Genomic DNA, 25,061 nt, shown 5'->3' on the forward strand with positions numbered 1-25,061 from the left:
TAAGCATCCAACGTGCCCGTACATCCGTTCATTCTCCCACAGCGTCCAGCCTGCCAGCTTTGTGCCAGGCACGGCCACGTTCAGGGATTAACCGGACGGCACGATTAGAACGGCAAGTGACAACCACAACCGGTTGTTAGTTCCACGAAACGATGCAAAATGCCTCCTCTCGCGAAGTCAGCGTGGATGCGTTTGGACAACAGGGGAAGGCAGTCAAGCGAGCGTCAGACAATGCGTGCCTCTGTAGCCTCCTGGCTTTTGTGTGTCAGCTCTACTTCGGCCGACAGATAGCGCTTACCGCTCCCGGCGGCCGTCGAGTTCGTATCGCACAAACAGCCAACGGGAAAGCCTCCCGCTAAGCGAGAGGGGCTTCTGGACACCGGGTCCCCGCGGTAACCCTGGAATTAAATCCCCTGGGCTTGGGAGCTTCTAGCGCCGAATTCCACACGTGCGCTGAGCTGTTCCAGGGCAGCGGGGCTGCTTGTCGGGCCTGTGTTTCTCTCGTCACCTGTCTTTAAAGTTTATGGACGTGTTTTGGGAGAGACAGAGAGACAGCGCGAGTGGGATAGGGGCGGAGAGAGAGGCAGAGAGGCAGAATCCCAAGCAGGCTCTGTGCTGTCAGTGCAGAGCCCGACGTGCGGCTCGAGCCCCCGAAACCGCGAGGTCACGACCAGAGCCGATCGATTCCAAGAGCCGGACGCTTAACTGACTGGGCCCCCCAGGCGCCATCTCGTAGGCCTCCTGATGCCTTACGCTGCAGTCAGCCACGGCTCCACCGCTCTCCTCAGGGGGTCCCCTGGGCTCTCGAGAGCACGGCCACCTCTCCTGCGGCCAAAGTTGGGAACTTGGGAGTCATCTCTGGCATCCCGCCCACTGACTCACTTCCACACAGAATCGACTCCACGGCCAGCGGCTCTTACTTCATAAATGGTCTTAAATCAGAAAACCTCTTATCATCCCGACTGCCGACTCTCTCAGGCTGGTCGCCCTCGGCTCTCACCAGGATTACTGCCAGCAAGGGGCCTCTTCGAACCAGGCGGCCCCTCGTCAGCAGGCGGCGGATACCGGAAACCATAAACCTGATCTTGTCACTACCTGCCTTGCAAACACTGTCGGTGCTTTCTCTGGTCCTCAGAGTAAATGCCAGAAGTCCTTCACAGCATCTACAATGCCCGCGTGATGCCCATTTCCCCTGACCGCACGCTGTGCCAAGCAGCCCCTCCTCCAACGGTCCCCATGGGCTCCCCCCGCACCTCCCCCCCCAGGTGACAGTGGCAGGAGAGCAGAAAAATACGGCAAATGGAGTTGGGGAGCAGGGAGGGGACACCGCGAGCAGCAGCGTCATTACCAGGAGGCTTACCAAAGTGGCTTGTTCGTGTACTGGTAATTTTAGGATAGTTTTACATTTACTGAAGAATTGTGAGGATAGAGAGTTCCCACACACCTGCCCCAGTCGGTCGCTGCGTGTCCTCCACTGTTAATGTCTTCCCTTGGGTGGGCACGGGCGTCACAACTAGTTAACCGATATTCCTTCACGGCTGGTCACTGAAGTCGGCATTTACTCACATTCCCTTCGTTTCTACCTAATGTCCTCGTTCTGCCCCAAGGTCCCAGCCAGGACACCACACCGCACGTAGCCTGTCACCCCTGCTTAGCTTCCCCTGCACACCTTGAAAGTCTCTTCAATTCCCTGACCTTGACACTTTTGAGGTGGGCCGTTTGGGTATTTTGTACTCTGTCCCTCGGTTTGGGTGATGGGTTTGGGAAGGAAGCCCACAGAGGTGAAGAGCCTTTCTCGAACATCATCTCAAGGGCACATCCTATCAACATGGCTTCGCTGTCGATGCTGACCTTGAACACCCGACCGGGGGAGTGTTTCTCAGCTTCTCCTCTAGAAAGTTCCTGTAATTTCTCCTGCCCCTTTCCACACCGTATTCCCTTGGAAGGAAACCACCCTGCACATTCACACTTAACTTACGATCAGTTTCCTGGAGAGCGGAGCATGTGTCTGCATACATGGTTGAAATGCTTCTGCACGGGAGGTTTGTTTATTCTCCCCGTTGATTTATTCAATCATTTACATCACTGCGAACTCAAAGGCAGAAATTCTATACTTTGCGTTATAGTCTAGTAACTGCCTTATTTACTCGGTTGCTCAAATTGTCACCACTTTGGCCACTGGGACCTCTTTTCAGTTCGCCTGCCTTCGACATATACACCCCTCCTTGGATGTGTTTCTGGGCACTTTCTTATTTCCTGGAGCTTCTGGCTCGTACTTGACACTCAGCCCTGGAGCCAAGCGTCTCTCCGAGGAGCCTTGCTGTGAGTTGGCGTGAAACCGAGATCTGAAAGCCGGCTGTGTGCACAGCTACTACGACCGAGGTGGTTTTTAAAGAAAAGAGGAGCCATCACTATAGATGGTTTGCATGAATCTCCTCGGGGCACAGGGATGACCTTTTGGAACAGAGACCACGATTCTCTGGGTTTTTTTCTTGGACAAAAATGGTATGTAGCAAGTTAGCATAGATGACACAGGATAATTATGGCAAAAACGATTGTGCCTGGAAAACCATAAAGCTCGGCAGAAATGTAAGGTATTATGATTTTCATCAGCTTCAAGTGAGGCCCTGTGGGCTCCTAGACTTTGGTGTCAGGAGTCAGTTTGGCAACACATTTACCTAGTAATTCTTTCAGTCTTCTCTGATGTTTGGTCCTTTTAAAAACTCTGCCAGGTTAATACTTTGTGTCTCTACTGGCATGACGGCTTTTGACCACAGAGACATAAAAATGAAGCTAAGGGTTTCTCCTCTGGCAACAAGCACAGAAGTAAAGTGGTTGAGTGTTCGCAACAGCCTCCTGGAATGCGAAAGTCTTGGACTTTAACCTTTCCTTCCCCCCGCAAAATTCTTGGTGCAAAGGTTGAGGCAGAAACACGACACTTACTGGGCATCGAGCTCACTGGGCTGCGGCGGGGACCTTTTCTCTCGGAACCACCATGACTCAGAATGATTATAAACTAAGTTGATAGCTTTACCACAAAAGTCTAAAGGAGCTCCTACAAAAACAGATGAAGGGAAACCTTATTGCTGATGGCTGCATGGCAGGCAGGCCTCTCCGATGTCAAGGGGAACAGTTAGGACGTGAGGTTAGAAACAACAAACCGCAGACTCCTGGGGATCGTGCAGGCCTCAGGGCTCACTCCACTGACATCTCCCATGTCCTAAGGAGCAGCTCGATCTCAAGTCGGAATTTAGAGGTCAACCGAGGAAGACGCGGGAGTCGGGAGGAGAGGCGGCACAGAGAGAGAGAATGAACTCTTGACGGTTTCGTTATCTGTAAAAATGGGGACCATCTGACCTACGCTTTGGGGACTAAATCGGGCAGCGCAGCGGAAGGTATCGGCACGTAGCAGTTTCTGCAAATGTTAGTTGCTGCTGTTGTTGTCTTTCCTGATCATCGGAATGATAAATCTGAACCTAAAAACTTAACAGGGGCCATTCACCCAAGCTCGTAGAGGACATAAAACACAGAAATACGGCGTGCAGAGGAAGCTATGCGTGAGGACTCCCTCCGTCATCCACAAACTGCTGAAATCACGCAACTTCTATCCCGCGGGGCCGAATCATTCCACCCTCGTGTCTGGTGTGGTACGACACGATCGTGCTGCCCGGTGGGTACAAAACGGCGCTCCCTTGATACGCACAAGCCTTCCTGCATGTTTGCGTTCTAGCAACCCGTACATTTTCTGGAACGGTTGTGACGGACACTGAACCCACGGCACCCTTAGAGGCATTCTAGTCTAGCCTTTGAAAAATAAGAAAATGAATGAAAATGTCACGCTATCATCGTTTCTTTCCGGCAAAACCTTGACGTGCTCTTATTACTCAGAAGTGGGGTACTTAACATAAACCAAAAAAACGCTGGCGGGTGGGCGTAGCATATGGCAAGAAGGGGAGAAAAAACTCACCACCGGCAACTGAATACAAGGAGTTCAAGCTCAGCCCGGAATTCTTGGCAATTAAGAAAGTCGGTTTCCATCAGGTGTTGCCAAACGGTTGAGTGGCGGGGGGCAGGGGGGACGTTAAGTAAACGAATGCTGTGCTTATAACCTGTATCTTTGCATGTGCCATGGATGTGTTTAAAGGCAGGTAAGGACACACCGAGGGAGGGGAAGTGACTTTCTCCTGGAAGCCAGAGCCAGCAAGGGCACATCCTAGTACAGTAGGCTGTGGTACCATGTGACCTCTTTTCTTCCCCGAGGGGGGACATGCCGTTTTAACTACTATTTAGCCACCAAGTTGTTCTCAAATGGTGTTTGGAGTGTTGAGAGGAAACAACTATGGGCTCTGACTCTACCAAAGCCTCCTGTTGCCACGGTTGCACGACTTGGGATTTATTTCCCCGCGGGGCTCCCTCAGTCAGGGATAGAGTCCCTGACTCTATTGGGCGACAGCCACTCCCTCGGGCTAGAGTCAGCACCGGGACAGGGCTGCGTGGCAGCACCCTTTAGCTGATGAATGGGGGGCGACCAGTGGGAGACAAGAAAGAGGGATGCTGTGTTCTCTGGGACTTCCTTCAGGCCGGGCTCTGGCCACAAGGAGGCTCATCCGTCAGTGGGCCCAGAAAAGGTCAAGGGATTCGGAGCCGATGACGACTCATTCTAAACACAGCTCACCTGTGTGGTTTTTATTATTCAAAGGTCAAAAGCATGACGTATTTGAGTTCTGTGACTAGGTATCATTCGGAGAGCATCAGTACGAGGCAGAGGTATTCTGACTCTAAGGAATGGCCTGAAGTTCATCCGCCATAGAAGTCTTTTTTTTTTTTTTTTTTAAATTTTTTTTCAACGTTTATTTATTTTTGGGACAGAGAGAGACAGAGCATGAACGGGGGAGGGGCAGAGAGAGAGGGAGACACAGAATCGGAAACAGGCTCCAGGCTCTGAGCCGTCAGCCCAGAGCCCGACGCGGGGCTCGAACTCACGGACCGCGAGTTCGTGACCTGGCTGAAGTCGGACGCTTAACCGACTGCGCCACCCAGGCGCCCCCGCCATAGAAGTGTTAAAGTAAGGAGTTAACAAAGTTGTCATTTGGCCAGGGAGGAACGTCATTTGAAGGGAGGTGTTCTCCTCATCTTTTGCTACTTAATATAACTCTTTACGTTGACCTAGTAAGTAGTTAAATAACATTATTTGATAAACACCTGGTAAAAATTACACTTCCAAACAGGAATAATGCCTCCCAGATCATCTAAGCTTTTATATCGCAACTCTTAACAATTTCACCAATCGCTACTCCTAGGGGTACCCTAGTGTTCGGCTATGAGACGTCCCCTAAGACACTGTGTTTTGGGGTACAGGCTGGCTGCATACAAGAAGATGAGAAGCCACTGCTGGTCTTGTCTTACAAATCCAACCCTATAAAGCGACGACAGGCGTAACTTCTCCGCACGTCCCCCATTCATCTTTGACACGTAACAAACCATGTGAATTAATGAGATCAGACAGAACCACATTAAGACAAATATTGAGGTTTAAAAGCAGAACCATTCTATTGTTAACTGGAATCCGAACACTTTCTCATCCCTGGTTTGAACCACAATCTTGTTTTTCTCTCCCAAGTGTGCGAATTCCAGTGTGGGAAATATTAGGTTTCTTAACACAATGACGTTTCATATAAAGAGCAGAATTTTTAGAGAGGTTTCTTACAACATTCCTGGAGGCAGGGTAGACCAACACACCAGCCAAAAGACAAACACAGAAAAGGATTTACTTTTTTCCCCCCTTTGATGGAACCACATGGAAGCTAATATTTATGCGCAGACACCATTTAGACCTTGGTCCCAAAAAGGAGAAGCTGAGCACGGCTACTGGGAGAGTATACAGAAGAGAAAAATCTACGGGAGAAAGCCATCCCACAGCATCTCTTCTTGGAGCACAGTGGGCTTTTCGTGCAGGACCACAAACCACTGGCTACAAGCACACAATTTAACCTCTTGGTTGCTTACTATCATGAGCCAGGTAATCTGCCTTTCACGTGGGTCCGTAGGAGACCCTTACCCCAGTGTCGTGTTCCGCAAACACGTGACACAGCACAGACTGCCGACGACCTCGGTCCCCGCAGCCAGAAGTCACAGGTTCAAATCCTCACTGTTCTACTCACTGCCTCTAACGTGGACCAAGGACTGACCTGTTTCAGCCTCGGTAAAGTGGGAACAACCATCATTCCCGCCTCCTAGGGTTGCTAGAAGATCGCATCAACCAACGCATGCAAACCATTTAAAACCATTCCCTGCACCTGGCACAGTTCACGAGGGGCCAGTAAGGCTCAAGTGGGAACTGAGGCGCCATCAGCGTGCCCTCTGCACCGCAGGACGGCTCCGAGGGCAGTGCACTGATGGAAGAGCAAAGCGTGGCTGTGGCGGACTTTTGTCATCTCTGGTTGGGCGGGGCCCCATGAAACTGCAGGCTTTGCAGGCGGGCAGATTTGTTTTCTAAACACGCGGCGGCATTGGGCGGATTGTGCCCATGAGAGCGCCCCCTCCCGGCAGAGCTGAAGGAGCGCGAGCCGCACAAGGACTCGACGTTCCTCTTCGCCTCTTCCGCTCCTGCCCTCCGCACAGGGCAACACAACACACAAGCACAGCGGTGCCCCGGGCAGAGTGAGCGCTCAGCAAGTACCCGCTGAACACACAGCTAAAGGGAAGGACCTGGGGCTCCGCGAACACCCGCAACAGGTGTTAGACCGAACAGATCTAGGCAAGGAAACCTTGACGTCAGACCCACTGCGACCGTATTTCTCCAATACTGGATGGTATTTCCTAAAAGCAATTTTTATCAGCTAGTTAGGGAGATCAGCTGCAAATAAGATTGTCAATACATTGACATCCAATAACATTCGCATGTTCCTTAAAATATTTGTGAGAACATTTTATGAAAAACCATGATGGTCACTTCCATTTACAATTAAATTTTCAGTGCAAATACTTAAATGAAAAAACGAACCTCCCAAATTACATAAGACAACAAGCACTGTAGTACCTCAAAGAGATTTACTTAGGTTCTAATTTTTCAATGGGTAAAAAAAATGCCTTGGAATTTCTAGCAAAGGCATAGCTAAGCTTTCAGAGAAAGCTTACAGGACTTCTTTAAGCTAAAGAAACACACTGGGACCTATGAAAACCAATTTTTTTGATAATTTATGACAAATTTATAAATTTCCTACATTTTAAAAGTTAAAACCTGAAATTTTATCCTGGCATCTAAATACATCACAGTAACTAAAAATTAATTTGTTTGGGATACAATGAACTAGATACATGCTCAGAACAAAGGACACAGCTGACGCATCATCTCTAAAGGCAAAAAAAAAAAAAAATGTATGGAGGAAATATGAAACAGCTTTCACTATAGACGGTGCAAAAACATAACTCCAAGAGCTAATATTAAAACCTAACCCATAAAACGGGAGGGTGGTGAGGGGATGGGCGAAATCGATGAAGGGGACTGAGGTACCAACTGCCAGCTATCAAATAAATAAGTCACAGAGATGGAAAGTACAGCATAGGGAGTACAGTCAATAATACTGTCATAACAGTGTTCGGTGACCCATGGCAGCGACAATATGCTGGTGACCCTGGCGTAACGTACAGACCTGCCCGATCACCGTGCTGTGCACCTGAAACTAATATAACGTTGTATGGCAACGTTAAATTATATTATAATTCAAAATACATATAACCCATAAAACCTTGAAAGAAAGAAGGTCGCACAGCAAAGTTCCCAACCCTCGTTTTGTTTTACCTTGCACCATGAGCATCGGTTCCTTGCCCCCGCCGTGTGCCAGCATCTCCCTGCGATAGCGCTCCCCTGCCGTCCTGGTGGGGGGGAGAAGAAGAGACCGTTACAGGCACTGACACGGGCAGACCGCCCAGCCCCCGGGCACCCGTGTCTTAGTTTCTTTCTCCAAATGAAGCCACGCTGACAGAAAAGCCGCCACCACGAGATAGCTCAGCCCTCGATTTTCCTGCTTCTAAACATCGACTTCCAATTTTTGAATTACTCTCATAAAGTCAAACTAGGTGTGAAATGTTTACTGTAATAGGAGAAGTGTATTTTTAGCTTTGTTTCACAGCAAGCAATCTCTCTTCAAAGAAAGGATTATTTCGTTTATGGATCATATACTGAGTGGAAGCTATCCTATTCTCCATCGTCTTTGGGATTATCTTAAAGTGAGGTTTTGGAACTATTTATGCTGAGATGAAACAGAGAGAGAAAAAATAAGACTGTGAAAGAAAAGCGAAGGAGAAAAAGCTGGCAGGAGAGGGTTAATTACACCCGGAGACCTTGGCTTAGGGTAACAGCTAATGGAACAGGAAACTGACTCTTGAGTATACAGGTGGAAAGGGCAAAGTTCAGAACGGCCCGTCTGTATCTTCTGATGCTCTTTGTCTGCTGGATTCTGCAGGGAACACCGTCTGTGATGATACTCGCAGGCAGATTTTGGAGAACTTTTATAGACAGAAATTCTCCAACTTAATGGCACCCGGACACAAGGCTATTTAGAGCTACTTTTGTGTATTATGGAAAATGCAGTTCCTTTAATGCCAGATGCTGACACCCATGATGACATAAGTTACATAAATCATGATGTTTTCATTGCACTATTTCTGGAGCATCTTCGCATACGGGCAATTTTGCAAACGTGGTTTCTAGTCAGAATTTCTGATAGCGTCACAGTATCCAACATAGGTTGATGTCAAACACGAAGTGGGTGCTAAGCCAAAGCGTGTCCTGATTTAGGAAACATGGACAGAAGGCTGGGCCCACCCAGGGAGGGGACAGGGTGGCTGAGAGGCCCTGCCTGACCTCTGGCCTGGGGGAGGGGTGTACCTCCTCCTGGCCCCTGGCTTTCTGGTGAGGCATCCAGTCTGGTGATTTTTTTCAGGAGTGGGATCAAAAGGGATCTTTTCACATAGGTAAGAAATTTTCTAGCCTTATGAGTATTTTTACTAGCTTACTTTTACATGTCTATAAAAGTGTGGCAAACTACATGTCTAGGCAAGAATGCACACATAAACAAGATATAAATGCAAGAAATATATGTGCTTAATAGTATGTGGCCTTCTAGTAAAGTGCAGTTCCTTTAAACAAGGTAATATTCTGCCTGTTTATAGAAATCTCCAGGGAAGAATCGTAATTCCCCGAAATGATTTATTATAGTCAAGTTTGGCTTTCGGTCTTTTGAAAATAACAAAATCTGAAAAGCAGACCGAACGTCTGCAGCATGCAAAGGGCAGGAGACAAAAGAACATGTGGCTACGAAGCTGCAAAACATTTCAACGTTCTATGACATCAGACTCAAGTTCCAAAGACTTTGGAACTGAATGTGATTATGAGATGCTAAGAAAATCCCAACCTGCATCCAGCCGCACGGAAAGCTGGAGTTGTGCAGGAGACGGGGAGGGGGAGGGGGCTAGGAACCGGCAGCCCTGTTTTATCATCTCACTCCGTCTGAACTGTGAGGCCTCGGACAAACCACTTGCCCTCTCCGAGCCTCAGTTTCCTCTCGTAAGAAGTACGTGCTCTGCCAGGACAACCGTGAATGCAAACTAACGCGCCATACGGAAATTTCAGGGCACTCCGAAAATCCAAGGTGCCATTCATCTTCAACCACATGAAAGCGGTGAAGACGCCAGTCATCATCCGCGGCTGCCTGACAGGTATTTGGAGATGCGTCTGTGTGGTGAGGAGACAAGATGTTTTAAACGAGTATGAGACCAGATCATCATTAGTGGTTTGCTTTCAAGGAAGCACCTTCCAAGGACTCTGAGACCAGAACTCAACTTCCCCAAGGTTGCGGTCGAGAAGCATCCTGTGGAGGCCCACTGGGGGCACGACAGGATACTCCTGTGCTTCTGATCTGGGGATGCGGGGCTGCCCAGCCCAGACCCCGCTCTCCGTCCTCTTCCAGCCCGCCGCCACCTTGCATGGCCTGTCTCCACGGCGGGGAAGGGGTTGGGCATCGTACGTCCCTACCTGAAATCCACCTGCCCGGATTCCCTCACTGAATCACTACAGGCTCCCACGGTCACCAGCTAGCCTGAGGCCCGAGACTCAGCCCACAGTCATGTTCGTGAGCCTTCCGCTGAGTCAGCCGCGGATTCTCCTGTGTGAACCACTGCCCATCCTGATGGTGGAAATGGTGAGCAAGGCTACTCGAGAGGGCACCCAGGAGGCAGGCCGTGGGAAGCGATGTGGGGGAGGGGTTCTGCAGCTACCGATACTTAAGTGGCGGTCAGCGGCCCCCATGAAGGGGGGCTGTGGAGGAGCCGTCAGGGGAGCGGGTCCCCTTCTTCAGACTGCCACCGTCTTCCACGGGAAGAAAGCGTTCCAAAGTCGGGCAAAGGGGGAAACTTCCGGAGCAAAGTGGACCCTGGCATCGAGAATCAACGCTTCCAATGGTGCTGCTCCCAAATGACTGAGAGTAGCGAGTCCTTCGTTGGGCAACAGAGAGGAAATCAGGTGTTCCGTGTGACTGACTCCTCGGAAGTTTGTGCTGAAAATAAGGAAGGCCGTCTCAAGTAACAGGAAGCACAGAGCAGTGGGGAACAGACAACAAGACAGGCTGGAACAGCCACGCAAACCCACAGGGGACGCACGGGAACACAGCAGTCTAGGCCCACTTTGGAGGCGCAAAGAGCCCTCACGCAGAGGTCCCTGCGGGCGTGACAGGAGGGTGCCACACCATCTCCGGTGTGTGACAGCCGTGAGTGCTGCGGGGCGAGGTGGAGGCTCGGGGCCCGGCCTGGTCGGAAGGGCCTGGCAGTGGCCTGCGCTGCGGGGCGAGCGGCTGAGGCTCCCGGCCTGGCTTCAGACGCAGGGGCGTGGCAGATTACTGGTGTCAGAGAAGAATTCCTCCCCCTCGTTACCTGTTAAAAGGGTCTCGTCGAAAACACTCCTTCCAGACCATGGAAGCTACCGCCCTGGACATGAGGTAAGAGTAATACTTGGCACCGTAGCCCACGAGGTGGCTGAATCGAAGCTGCCAGGCCTGCCAACACGGAAACAGCACAGGAAATAATTACGTCTTTGTATCTCCAGGTATCACGCACCAGAACACAATGGGAGCACAGGAGGAAATCCGCAAATGTCTGGATTTAAATTTAACCCTCGAGGGCCACGTCGCTCACCATATTAACATTTTTCCATATTTTATACACTGTTATGGACTGAAGGGTGCCCCCCCCCCCCCGCCCCAAAATTCGTATGTCGAAGCCCCCACCCCGATGCCGCAGAATGTGACTGTATTTGGAGATAGAGCCTTTCTTTTAAAAGGGTGGCTAAGCTAAAATGGGGCTAATGCAGGGGGACTAGAGTCCTTCTAAGAAGGGAGAGACACCAGGGTGGGCTCAGAGGAAAGACCACGTGAGGACACGGCCAGAAGGCGGTCGTCTGCAAGCCGAGGGGAGGGGCCTTGAGGAAAGCAAACCTGACACGCTGAACCGTTTTGTACAAGTTCGTCACTGCTGGGGCTCAGCTCTGTGACAGATGTGGAAAGCGGGCAGCCCGAGCTCAGCAGGAGAAGTGAGGATCGCAGAGGGGGCTGGGCTTTCACACCCGTCATGGCCTGCGGATGCCTGGTCATCCACGCCAGAGGGAACCATGGGTCTGGCTCTGAGTGCCTCCGTGCTTTTTGAGGACAATCGTGTAGCTCTTAGAAGAAAGGCCGTGTGAGTTTTCATGGAAGAGCGCTCTCCCACTGGAAAATTCTCTTCCTGCCAATACCGTTCTTTCTTGGGACCTAAAAGCTGAAACACCTACCTCCTGATTGGTCAGTAGGAGGAAGGGTATCCAAGTGCCAACGCATAAACTTACCAGGCCATACATCACGACGACAAAAGCTAGAATTCTAAAAACTCCTCAAAAGACGGATTTGTGACTTAAACATGACATCCACTGTCTTCTAATGTATGCTTTAGTTGAACATTAAAACTTTTTGAGGAAAAAAAAAAACTGCAGCCCACGTATTTTTTAACGATGTAACCAAAAAACTAAGCCTTATTCGTGACTGACAGATGGATATGTTATACTTTCATTCATAATTTTTCAACAAAGGCATAATTGATATATTACAGAAGTTTTAGGTATACAACTTAATGATTTGCTATTTGTATATATTGTGAAATGATCACCACAATAAAGCCTAGAAGCCTGTTTTTTTTTTTTTTAGAACTAAGATGGTCATTAACAAATCTTTTAATTCCCTGGGAAATAAAGTATAAACTGTAATCCTTACCACAAACCTATAAACCAGATAAGCAAATTCTACCTGATTGAGAACAAACACTGAGAACACAGACGGTTCCTTGATCACAGAGTGTGGCAAATTTTCGAGCATCGTCTAAGTCTTGTAGCTACGCCACAGGGGCTTATGATGAGGTCCCAGTGCTAGTTATTCTCTGGGCGTGTCCGACACTTTCAGACAAATAGTTTCCCTGGATTGGGCAAAGGAGCTGTTACAAAAGAGGGTGTGCTAACGTGACACTGTCAGCTATGCTTCGATGTTTTAGGAGCACTTAAAAAAAGGAAGAGCACAAATAAATGGAAAATGGCAAATGGGAAAAAAAAAGGAAGGTACGCTGAGGCGTCCCAACTAATTTTGAACGTGAGGTTATCACGGCAGAGAGAAACAACTACCCTCCGTATCCACTCTCCCCATTTTTCAAAATGGCTATGCTGGGAAGTAAAGTGAGCACCTTGTGAGTCACGTTCTTAAAGGAAACAGATGTGCCCCTTGCTCCCGAGGTCTGTCACGTCGGGCCATCTGTGAAGGTGAGCCCCCGGCGAGGGGGAGCCGCAAGCCGGGAGGGTGGTTTCGGACTCCACGTGGCCACCACCAGCACCGGGAGGGTGCGTTCACGAGGCTGCCGTCTGGGGTCTGTTACAGTCACCGGACCTGGATCCTTCCTAACTTGCCCCAGGCACAGGTGCCAGCACCATAACAACATGAAGGGCAGCTGGACTGAGGCCCAAAGGCTCAACCGTGGCCTCGCCCCAGATGGGAGAAAGGGACTGCACACTGCCCAGTCAACAGGTACCCTCAGGGGGACGTGGGGGACATGGAAAACTCAGGCTACCTTTCGCATCCCGTTTCTGTGCAAGGGGTACTGAAATTGAAGGCAAATTGTCAAGGACCATCTATGGGTCAAAATCCATCACGATAAACTTTGAGTGACTAAAGTTTGAGTCAAAGGGTTAGGTCTTTCAGAGTTCAATCATAACCCATACAGTTCTGGATACTCTGTCTTACTAAAAAAAGGGGAGGGTCTATGTCAATTTTTGTGGTATGCTGGCATCTTAATGGGCCACTGGTAATCTTTCTCACATGAAGCCGCTGGGATGCGATGATACCTCTCGTAACGGAGTACGGCCTGCTGTTCTAATCTGGCTCTTATGCGATGGATTATATAAGCCTTTCTCAGGGTGGAAGTCTCGAGATCAGAAGCACACAATTTAAGGTGCCCCGTCTGAAGCTTCTTCTCGGTGATCTGTCGTAACTAGTTCGGTAGCCTTTGTAATGCAGAGCCAAGTTTAATTTTGTTTAGATTCCAGCTGGACACGCTTTCGTGTTGCCTTGAATGCAGGCCTACTTCCATAAAGGCATTTGATTTGAGCCAAGGGATTTCTAAGTTCGTTCACGTTATCAGCTCATAACTGAGTCCCCCCATAAACAGAGTAATAAAAATCAGACCTTTCGGAAGTGTAGAAAGAGACATCGGGATGCGTGCAATGCTCAGCTTCCCGAGCTGTCATGGTGTCTGCTGAACAGCAACACGCCCGCCGGGATGCAGACGCTCTGGCACAACGCACACCTCGTCGCGTCTTGTCCTTTAATTACAGGCTTGAGTCTGGTACTACACCCTTCTCATACCCAAACATTTCACACGCCAAAGAAATTGCACCCACCTGCCACCTTTCATCAGAGGCCTGCACGTTTATGGTAGACTAAGACCTAGGGTTCCACTGCTGTTTGACCACAAATAGTGAATTCCTGCTGATTCAACCTCATATTAAGACCTTATTATAATTTCACTCATTCATCAGGAAAAGGAAAAGGCAGCATTTCATTTTAAGCTCAGGAGTTAACGATATGACTCTCCCTTTGAACTCGAATGTTTCATGTCCTAAGGGACAAGGTCAGATGGACAGAAGTTTCTACCCTTCCTTTGAAGTGTAATGTGCGGATCTGGTCTTAAAAAACAAGGGCACCAACCCCTTCGCTGCTTCTCTTTTATTCTGTGCAGACCTTCTTCTAACCCTGCCCCTGTCCCACGGCTTGGTTATGACAAATCTCTTGGTCAGACACGCCCAGGGATCCCACATAAAAGACAGGAACGTGGAGCAGGTGAAGAGTGAGTGTTCCAGGAACTCTGTGGAAACCGCCACTTGCTTTAGAACTCAGGGAAGCGGGGCCCTTTGAGGCTTCTCATTCGCTGTAGCTCCTTCCTAACAGCGCGACTTTCCTCCGTCCGAGTTAGAGACCGGACCGGGAGGCCAGGAACAGAAACAACAAAGCATCTGGTGACCTACTATCTATCTCGGTTTCGAACCCAGAAGAGGGGCTAGTGCAGAGTAAGCACTCATCAACTACACGTTAAATGTTCAATGATTGAACTGATCACCTCTTAAAAAAATTTTTTTTTCATATTTATTTTTGAGAGACAGAGTGTGAGTGGGGGAGGGGCAGAGAGCGAGGGAGACACAGAATCCGAAGCAGGCTCCAGGCTCCGAGCTGTCCGCACAGAGCCGACGTGGGGCTCGAACTCACAAACCTCGAGATCCTGACCTGACTGGAAGTCGGACGCTTAACCAACAGGGCCCCCCCCCAGGCACCCCTCATTTCTCTTAATTATACTCTCAGCACACCATTTCTTCATTTCTAGCTACATGTGTCTAAACGTGTTTAGCTAAAATTTATTTGAAAACAATCTTTATCGGTGACATTCGAAGTTGCATGAGCACAGGAGCGACACCCACGGCCTCCTTGATGTATGCCGTACGAACCGAGATTTCCTTCAGAGCAAAGACCACAGTGCAGTGTCTACGTCTGGGCTCAGCACGGCATGGGGACCATGAAAGGAAATCAACAGCTGTCTGCTGGCTGGCTGAACGGGTGGACAGATGGACAGATACTAAAGGCTTCATTTAGGATGATGCTCAATGTTCCTGAAAAATTAGCCTTTGATTTCAAGGAGGAGGCGAGGAACAACATTTATATCACAAACAAGAGGATATCACAGAGCTAAAAGCAAATGTTGGATCTCATGCTGACTATTAATAGTAGGTTTTTTTAACCTACATTTTTTTTTACTATTATCTGAAAAATGACATAAGATTTTTGAGGCTAATTTCGACACCAGATCTCCAGGTCTGGACTCTGTGTAGTGTTTTGTCTTCACGGACAGACCATTCTGACTTTTCACATAAGGCACAATCTTGCTGGTTTGTGGAGGAGCTCTTAGGGTATCAAATCTGTGCCATCCCAAAGTGTTTATTTGGCCGCCACGGAAAGCAGAACAGCATAGTTTCCCATCTGCCTTCTCATGTTTATATTCTCTCTTAACGTATGCATACGTATACATTTTGCATGAATCAATGTGGACTAGTTTTTCTAGTTTGATAAAAACTCCCCATGGACACTTTACCAGAACCTGAGAAATGACAGTGCCAAACAAACTAGAATTCTCCACTTGAAATACAAAGGGATTTAAATTTTTTTTAATCTTTCTTTTTTTTTTTAATTTTTTTTTTTTCAACGTTTTTATTTTTGGGAGAGAGAGAGACAGAGCATGAACGGGGGAGGGGCAGAGAGAGAAGGAGACACAGAATCGGACACAGGCTCCAGGCTCTGAGCCATCAGCCCAGAGCCCGACGCGGGGCTCGAACTCACGGACCGCGAGATCGTGACCTGGCTGAAGTCGGACGCCCAACCGACTGCGCCATCCAGGCGCCCCTAATCTTTCTTTATCTTAGAGGGAGAGACACAGCGCGAGCAGGGAGGGGGCAGAGAAACAGGGAGACACGGGATCCGAAGCAGGCTCCAGGCTCTAAGGTATCAGCGCGGAGCCCGACGCGGGCTCAGACCCACGAACCGTGAGATCATGACCTGAGCTGAAGTCAGACGCTTAACTGACTGAGCCACCCAGGAGCCCCAATACGAGGTGATTTTATTTTTATTTTTTTAATTTTTAATTTTTTTTTTTTTTTTTTTTTTTTTTACTTTTTAGGTATTTCAGCTATACGAGGTGATTTTAAATGAAACACAGCTATCGTGCTTGACACACCCCCAGGTAGTCCCTATGTTCCCGTTCATGCCTTAGGGAAACCTCCTCCCCTTGAGTGTGGGCAGGACGTGTGCCTTGCTTCTAACCAACAGACTATGGCAACGGCAATGGGATGTCACCCTCATCGTGAGTTGTGTTAGACACAATGTCTCGTCTGATGAGCAGACTCTAGAAACTCTCCGTGGCGGCCTGAGGAACTTCAGCGGCTATGTTGGGGAAGCCCATCCGGCAGGAAGCCAGGTGAAGCCTCTAGGATCTGGGAGGAAGGATTTCAGACACAGGGGTGGCCTCTCGGGCAGCGGGGTGTCCTACAGTTGACGGCAAGAAGTTGGGGCCCTGGGTCCCACCACTGCAAAGATACGAACGCTGCCACTGACCTGGACAAAGCGGTCGGGCCCCAGCTAAGCCTGCAGCCAGCCGACCCCCTGGCTGCAGGCTTGCGAAGGCCCCGGGCACAGGACGCAGCCACGCTGTGCTCTGCCTCCTGATGCACAGAAACTGTGAGTGCACTGGTTTGAGCCAGCAAGCCTGCGGTAATCCGGTCCACAGCAACAGAAAGCGTGCGTCACTATTTATACCAGAAAGTGAGAGCTGTACTCAGGAACGCCACTGAGAGGAACTAAGAAAACATGGAAGGGATACCTATATTTATCAAGTGTCTCTTCAACAAAATGTTGTGAGGGGGACGTCTTCAGAGTGATTTCATTAATTTTCATGAATAGTTACGTTTTACAAATAGAATCAAGCAAGAGTGATTTGGTTGGGGCCGTGGGCGCAGATGGTTGAATAGCCCCTCCTCATTCCCCTCTTCCTCCTAGGAACAGAACCACACCCCTTCCTTAACGTGTCTGAGCAAGGCTGCGGTCACGGCGGCCGAGACACCATCTCCCAGGCTTACATCCGAGCAAGCACAGGTGACTGGAAGAAAGGTGTACAACCATGGCCTTCATAACAAAGCGGTTCATTCTCCTCCTTCTCTTTCCCCCAGCCTTGAGAAGCGAACACCAGCCACCGCATCAGACCCTGACTGAAGCCGTGTGTTGAGGGACCACCAGCCCAACAGCCCTATCTGCCCATCCTTGCCTTGTCAGGCGGGAGGAAACGAACTCTACCGTATTGAGGTCACCGTATTTTGTATTTCCAACTGATGACCACAGAATCCAAAGCCAGGGGTCTTTCTAAATTCAAAGCACATGCTCTCGGGCTGTTCCATACCACACATCCTAAAGTATCAGATTATGGGACCTACTTGCTTTCCACAAATGGGAAAATTATAATCACCCTGATTTCAAACTCTGGACCCTTGAATCATATTCCTGTGCATGATTTGTGTGTATTTGACACCTATGACTTAGAACTTAATTTCTATCGTACTAGCTTAAACACATCAAAACATACCACACAGCTACTTTTATAGCTAAAAAGGAAAGACCTTTACAAGTGATAGTAAGTGCTACAATTAAGTTAAAATGTTAACAGTGCTGGACTTGGGGAGGCCTCTGGGACCTACGGGTGGCTTGACAGCCAGGGGAAAGCCGGCTCATGTATATTAATACTAAACCTAAGTATAATAATAAGAGTAAGTTAAAACGTTAACACTGCTCTCCGATACGTAAAAATATTTATCCACATTACATAAGTCCTTCTCCATACGACCGTTCAAACCTGAATAATCTCCCAAAGTGCCATTATGAGAATTTTCTAACCCCAAAAAGACTCCTATGCCATATGTGTGTGTTTATGACACAAATCCTAATGACAACTAGAAGAAATTGTCTATGCTCATGGCAGAATTATGGCGTATTTTAAGGAGACAAGACCGTGTCAGAAGAAAAAAAAAAAATCATTCCTAACAAACGGACCAAAGGTCTTCAGGCAGTGAACACTGACATCAGGCAAACCACTACGGATGCACCAAATATTAACTAGGAGTGCGTCTCTTCAGTATGCCAACCTCAATTATCAGTTTTATTTATAGGTGGACATTGCGGGGGATAAAGCTTTCACCACACAAAAACAACATCCCTGGAAATGCTGGACTGTGCCTATCAAAGTCAGTCTACTGGCAGACAAAAGGTGTAACTGATTCAGATGTTTAAGTTGTTAAAGTGTTCGTTAGATGAAATATGGGTGGTGACGTTAATCTAAGTAGATGAAATAATAAATGAAAAACAACAAGCATGGAACTGGAACCAAGACAGGCTAGCTTTCTTCTTCTTCTTTTTTTAAATTTTTTTAAATGCTTATTCATTTTTGAGAAAGAGAAACAGAGTGCAAGTGGGGGAGGGGCAAACAGAGAGGGAGACACAGAATCCGAAGCAGGCTCCAGGCTCCGAGCTGTCAGCACAGAGCCCGACGCGGGGCTCGAACTCATGAACTGAGAGATCATGACCTGAGCTGAAGTCGGATGCTTAACTGACTGAGCCACCCAGGCACCCCTAGCTTTTTTCTTCTGAATGAAAGCTCTTTTACACTGCTTCTCCCCTTGCCTGTACCATCTCAAGAGAAAAAGTAGGTTCCTCTCCACTCTAAAGGAACCCGGGGTCAAGTAATGAGGACTGCCATGAGATGGGAGGGCTTCTGTGATCAGGAGGGCACCCAGGAGAGCAAGAGGGACCCCTGTAGGAACAAGACACCATCTCTGGTGTTAATACAGCCACCAAAAGAAGAGGGATGTTAAAACACCAAAGCGAAAACCAGAAAACAAATGACAAAAACGGCAATAGTAATTCCATACCTATCGATAATTCCTCTAAATGCCAATGGACTGAATTCTTCAATTAAAAGACACAGAGGGGCACCTGGGTGGCTCAGTCGGTTAAGCATCTAACTTCGGCTCAGGTCATGATCTCACGGTTCGTGACTCTGAGCCCTTCATTGGGACCTCTGGTGTCAGTACAGAGCCCACTTCAGATCCTCTGTCCTGCTCTCTCTCTCTCTGCCCCTCCCCTGCTTACACTTTCTGCGTCTCTCTCAAAATAAATAAGTAAACTTAAAAAATAAAAATAAAAACACAAAAGACACAAGGTGGCTGGCTGGATTTTTTTTTTTTTTTTTTTTTTTTGAGAGAGACCCAACTATATGCTGCTGACTAAAAAGTCACTTCAGCTTTAAGAACACACAAAGGCCTAACGCGAAGGGATGGGAAAAGATATTCCATGTAAATGGGAAGCACAAGAGAACAGGGATAGCTACACTCACATCAGAAAAAATAAACTTAAGACAAAACAGTAACAGAGACAAAGAAGGTGATTACTTAACATCAACAAAGTCAATTCATCAAGAAGACAGAACAGTTGTAAATATACATGTACCCAACATGAAAGCACCTCAATACGTTAAGCAAATACTAACCATTCGGAAGACTAAAACACACAACCATACAGTAAGAGCAGGGAACTTCAATACCTGACTTCCAATAATGGACAGATCACCCGGACAGAAAATCCACAGAGAAACCTTAGACTTGAACCATACCTTACATCAAATGGTCCTAACAGACATATATATACAGAACATTCCAGAGAAGCCTAAGTGTCCAACTTTTTGATTTCGGCTCGGTCATGATCTCATGGCTGGTGAGTTCAGGCTCCATGTTGGGCTCTGTGCTGACAGCAGGGAGCCTGCTTGGGATCCTCTCTCTCTCCCCTTCTCTCTCTGCCCCTCCCCCACTCACGCTGTCTCAGTCTCCCTGAAAATACATAAACTTAAAAAAACCATTTAGAACATTCCATCCAACAACAGCGGAATACATATTCTTCTCAAGCACACACAAAACATTCTCTAGCATCGATTGCACGATAGGCCACAAAACAAGTTGTACTAAATTTAAGAAGACTGAAATCATACCAAATATCTGTTCTGACCACAATGGCATGAAATTAGATGTCAATAACAAGAAGAAAGATTGAAAAGTCATAAAGATGTGGAAATTAAACAACACACTTCTGAACAACTACCAGGTCAAAGAAGAAACCAAAAGGAAAAATCAAAAACTCTCTTGAGACACAAGAAACTAAAACTCTACCAAATGTAAATCTATGGGATACTGCAAAAGCAGGTTGAAGATGGAGAACCTCAAAAAAGAAAGAAAAAAAATCAACCTATATTTATACCTTAAGGAACTAGAAAAAGAGGAACAAACTAAGCCCAAAGTTAGCAGAAGGAAGGAAATAACAAAGATCGGAGTGGAAACAGATGACATAGTGACTAAAAAGACCATAGAAAACATCAGTGAAACTAAGAGCTGTTTTTTTTTTTAATTTTTTTTTTAATGTTTATTTATTTTTGAGAGAGAGAGAGACAGAGCATGAGCAGGGGAGGGGCAGAGAGAGAGGGAGACACAGAATCCGAAACAGGCTCTAGGCTCCGAGCCGTCAGCACAGAGCCCGACGCGGGGCTCGAACTCACGAATTGTGAGATCATGACCTGAGCCGAAGTCGGACGCTTAACCGACTGAGCCACCCAGGCGCCCCGAGCTGTTTTTTTTTAATAAACAAAATAGATGAACCATTATCCAGATGTACCAAGAAAAGAAAGTGAAAAGATAAAAATTAGCAATATTAGAAATGAAAGAAAACATTACAACTGATACCACAGAAATATAAAGGATCATAAGAGACAAGGAATAATTACACACCGACAAATTGGATAACCTTGAAGAAATGGAACATAGATCAATGGAACAGAATAGAGAGCCCAGAAATAAAACCACTTGGAGAAAAGTGGTATATCCCCACTTCTCGGGATATACCCAAAGGAAATGAAAACATCATCCTGAACAGATGTCTGTACTCCCACGTTAACTGCAGCATGATTCACAAGAGCCTAGGTATGGAAATGACCTAAGTGTCCATTAACGGATCAATAGATAAAGAAAATCTGGTATGTATACGGAATATCTGGCCTTCAAAATCAGGAAATATTTGTTCGTGACAACATGAACGAACCCAGAGGGCATTGTGCTGAGTGAAACAAGCCAGACGGAGAAGGACATACAGGATGGTATCACTTATATGTGGACTAGTAAAAAAAAAAAAAAAAAAAAAAAAAGCCAAACTCACAGAAACAGAGAATAGAAAGTGGTTACTCAGGGGTAGCAGACACAAGGGATTATACTTTGCATAATAAAAGAGTACAAACTTTTATTATAGGATTGATAAGATCGGAGGATCGAATGCATAATACGATGACTATAGTCATACTCGACTCTATAATTGAAATTTGCTGAGAGTAGATTTTAAATGTTCTCACCAAAAAAAAAAAAAAAAAAAAGACAAAGGTAAATATGTGAGGTGATGAATGTGTTAATTAACTCGGGGGAAAGGGATCCTCTCACAATGTATACGTGTATCACATTACCATGGTTTTATACTTTAAACGTCTTACAGTTTTGTTAATTATACCTCAATAAAGAGAGAAAAAAGAGCATACACATACTTTGAAGGAAAAAAAAAGAAGGGATGCTGCTTCTGTCTTCATTGTGGTTGTGAACAGTTCGAGAAAAGAAGTCGGTGTCTGTACAGCGAGACAAAAACCATGAAAGCAAGCCCGGAAGACATGAGTGCTCCTTGTAGACAGTGGGGTTTTCTGCTCACGCGTAAAGAAGTGATGCAGAATGGACGGCAGCTTCTCAACGTGGGAGAAAATCCAAGAGCAGGTGCATCGCCCACGGATTCCACATAGGAACTCAGAGGAGTGAACGCACACAGTCGGGCCGTGTGGGCAACCGCTTGACTCTCACTTCCCTCCTCCAAGGGACCGGCTGGTCTACAGGTTTAGAACCAACACGTCCAACCTACCTTCGAGCAGGCAGACAAGATCCCCAGCCTGGGACGTAAAGGTCAAACACGGGCTTGTCTACCTCTGGCATTAAACAGACAAGCAGAACCCTGGAATCTCTTCCTCAGAGCCCTTACCTGTTAGATTTCAGGCCAATCACTCTTCCCTCCTCGCTCTGCTGCTTGGCCCACCAGAGAACACAACAGGGAATATCCCGCTCCTCCAAGTCTTTGCCCTGGCTCTTCCGCTTGCCTCAGACACTTTCCCCAGAGATATGCGTACGGCTCAAGGCCCGCACTTCTCTTCAGTTTCTGTGCAAATGATCTTTCACTGCCCAGGGCTTTTCTGAGGTTGAAAAAGGGACATTTGTCACTCAGTGCTGATCATGGGCACAATCAGGAGGCTGGCAACGAAGGCCACTCCTCAGTTGTACTGCTGCCCTCCTGCCCCTGGTAGCTCTGGGCCCTCATGGCCGGAGGGGCCCGCTCGCCCCCTGGGTCCCTGCTCATCCTAACGCCCAACATGGAGGTCTTTGCTTGACCTTCCACGACACGCCCTCGCACGTGGTCGGGGCCCGGTTCCCCCCTGCCTGACGCCTCAGCCTCACCCCGGTGCCTTCTGGGGCGGCGGATCTCCGTGAGGTTGGACCCAAGGGCTCGGCCACAGGGCCACTTTCCCCCCGCGCCACAACCACACCTGGCCCTGTCCTCCTTCACTTCACTGGTCAGCACCTGGGAGGACTGCCACTGACACCAGGAAAGGCGAAGGGGAGAACGGTTTATGGAGGTGAAAGGTGAAAACACACGTGTTTAATATTTTCAAAGTATTATCCCAGGTACAAACGAGTTTTTATTGTGCTTTTAAAGTCTTCATAGAGAAACCTGGAGAGGCTGTGTGTGTTTCCCTCCCTGAATCCCCAGAGCCCTTGGGATCTGTGCGAGGAGCAAGGGTCCGCATCACTCCTTACAGACGCCCACATTCCTCTCCTCCTCACCTAGGGCACAACACCCAACAGTTACGCACACAGGCTGGAAAATCACCTATCTTTTCAAGGTTCCCCGAACGCTCACGGCATGCCAGGGACCGCTATGAAGGGGAGCATTCGTGGACACGGCCCCCCTGGCCACACGGCCTACTGGAGAGACAGACACTAAATAGTGTCATGGGAATGATTACAATGTGACAAGGGCCATGTGACTCCAGGCCAGGCACCGACCAGCCGTATGGTTATCGCCCAATGCTATGACCTCCCTAAAGCCGCATCTTGAGCACATGACCGTGATCACATCTGCCTCATGGGATTGCTGTGTGGGTTAGATGAGAGAAAGTAAGGACAAAGTCTGGTGCTGGCCTTCATGGATGACTCCGTCTGTCAGCGACTAATACAGGCCTTCGCAAGCAGGGACAATACCACGGACCTCTTTGCATCTTGTGCCTAGCACAGTGTCCTCGAAAAATATTCACAGAAAGACGAGAAAAAGAGTAGGGAAACTAGAATCAAGCTACTGTAATTTAGACACAATTAACATCAGTAAGTCTAAATTCTCTTTCTATAATTAACTAGTTTCAATAAACACCAAAGTCATAACAATGTCAACAAACAGGTAAAAAGTCATTTACTGATTACACACACACCCCTCTGAATTTCTGGAGCGATAAAACACAATTAAGATTGCCACCAAAAAAAAAAAAAAAAAAAAAGACTGTCACTAGCCTTTATTAACTTCTCATAGGATTGAACCAATGGATATAGTTCACACTGAAGAATTCAGGACCCTTATGCAGGTAATGCGCCCCAAGACCTAATACTTCATCCCTGAAATCTGTGAAGTCTTCCGTCCGCACAATATCATCTTCATTTCACTGGCGTTTACCTATTAGCCCTTACCTAAGAACTTCAAGTGATATTTACTCGGCCTCCTGGATTTGAGTACCTGTGGCCTTCCAAACATATCTTCTAATTCACATGGCGGAAGATCCCTACAGATCACATGAGAAAGGGCATCCTGTGAACTTTATGTTGCCTAAGATGCACACAGCTAGACACGTTCAATGAGGAAATGTGTCTTACTGAGGGCCATGCTCCCGGTAAGGTGAAAGTGAGTTAATACAGTTGGTGAACACCTGCACCTCCAGGAACACACGGTGGCCACCTCCCGCGCCCCCTGTGCAGATACCGTGAAGGCACCCCAGCAGTTCACAAAGTGACGGCATGTTCGGAAGTGTAGCCCAGGGCCTGGGATAGTACATCTGCGGCAGGGTCGTGTTACTACCTGTGTTTTGTTCAGAATAACTGACAGAAATAAACGCATGGGGGATCCACTGAAATTGCGAGGGCTGCCTGCTATCGACATGCCGTCAATCCTCTCTGATGATCTCGTCTCAGGAATTCCCAAAATTCCTGGCTAACAGCTTTTAGCAATTTCTTACAAAAAAGGAACTGCCAGAGTTATGGCTGAAACATATGGAAAACTTGGGTAATGACAAACAGTACATATCACTGTAGTTCAGAAAAAGGGTTCGATACAAAGAATCGGGTAACCGTTAATTAAAAGTTGTAGTCACTATAAAAAAGCAGCACCTCAGTATTATTATAACTTCGTATAAAAATAGCATGAACTAGCATTATCTTATAATGCTATAATAACAGGAGTTATGTACTGACTTTCCTCTTCTCACATCTCCCAAGGTTGAAAGTTCAAGGTGTAATCTTCAAAAGGGCCGGCCCGAAGTGACAGCTTAAGGCTGAAATGAACTGATGGCCTTCTATTTCCTTCTAAATCTACACGTTACTAAGTTAACCCTTACTCCATATAACAATAGCCAGAACACGTGTTGGAGGCAAGCTGGCCAGTTCAGTCTCCTCCTTCCCTGAAAGGACTAGAACCCATCTGGTGTGACCTTCGCAGCCCTTCCCTGCTCCAAGGCTGCATGAT

General features: G+C 47.6%; 1 protein-coding gene across 4 annotated transcripts in view; it reads right to left on the reverse strand.

The window, feature by feature from the left end:
* The window catches only part of MIPEP (mitochondrial intermediate peptidase), a 159,742-nt gene that overhangs the window by 18,690 nt on the left and 115,991 nt on the right, over nt 1-25,061 (reverse strand). For 3 of the 4 annotated variants that reach the window (XM_047868678.1, XM_047868685.1, XM_047868744.1), the window contains exons 17-18: nt 10,930-11,051; nt 7,802-7,875 (exon numbers count right to left, since the gene is read on the reverse strand). The exons of the other annotated variant lie outside the window; for it this stretch is intronic. In XM_047868678.1, the coding sequence (XP_047724634.1) occupies nt 7,802-7,875; nt 10,930-11,051 (196 nt within the window). The remainder of the gene's footprint in view (nt 1-7,801; nt 7,876-10,929; nt 11,052-25,061) is intronic. 4 annotated transcript variants of the gene reach the window in all.

Source organism: Prionailurus viverrinus, chromosome A1 (genome assembly GCF_022837055.1).
Source record: "Prionailurus viverrinus isolate Anna chromosome A1, UM_Priviv_1.0, whole genome shotgun sequence".
Taxonomy (NCBI): Eukaryota; Metazoa; Chordata; class Mammalia; order Carnivora; family Felidae; genus Prionailurus; species Prionailurus viverrinus.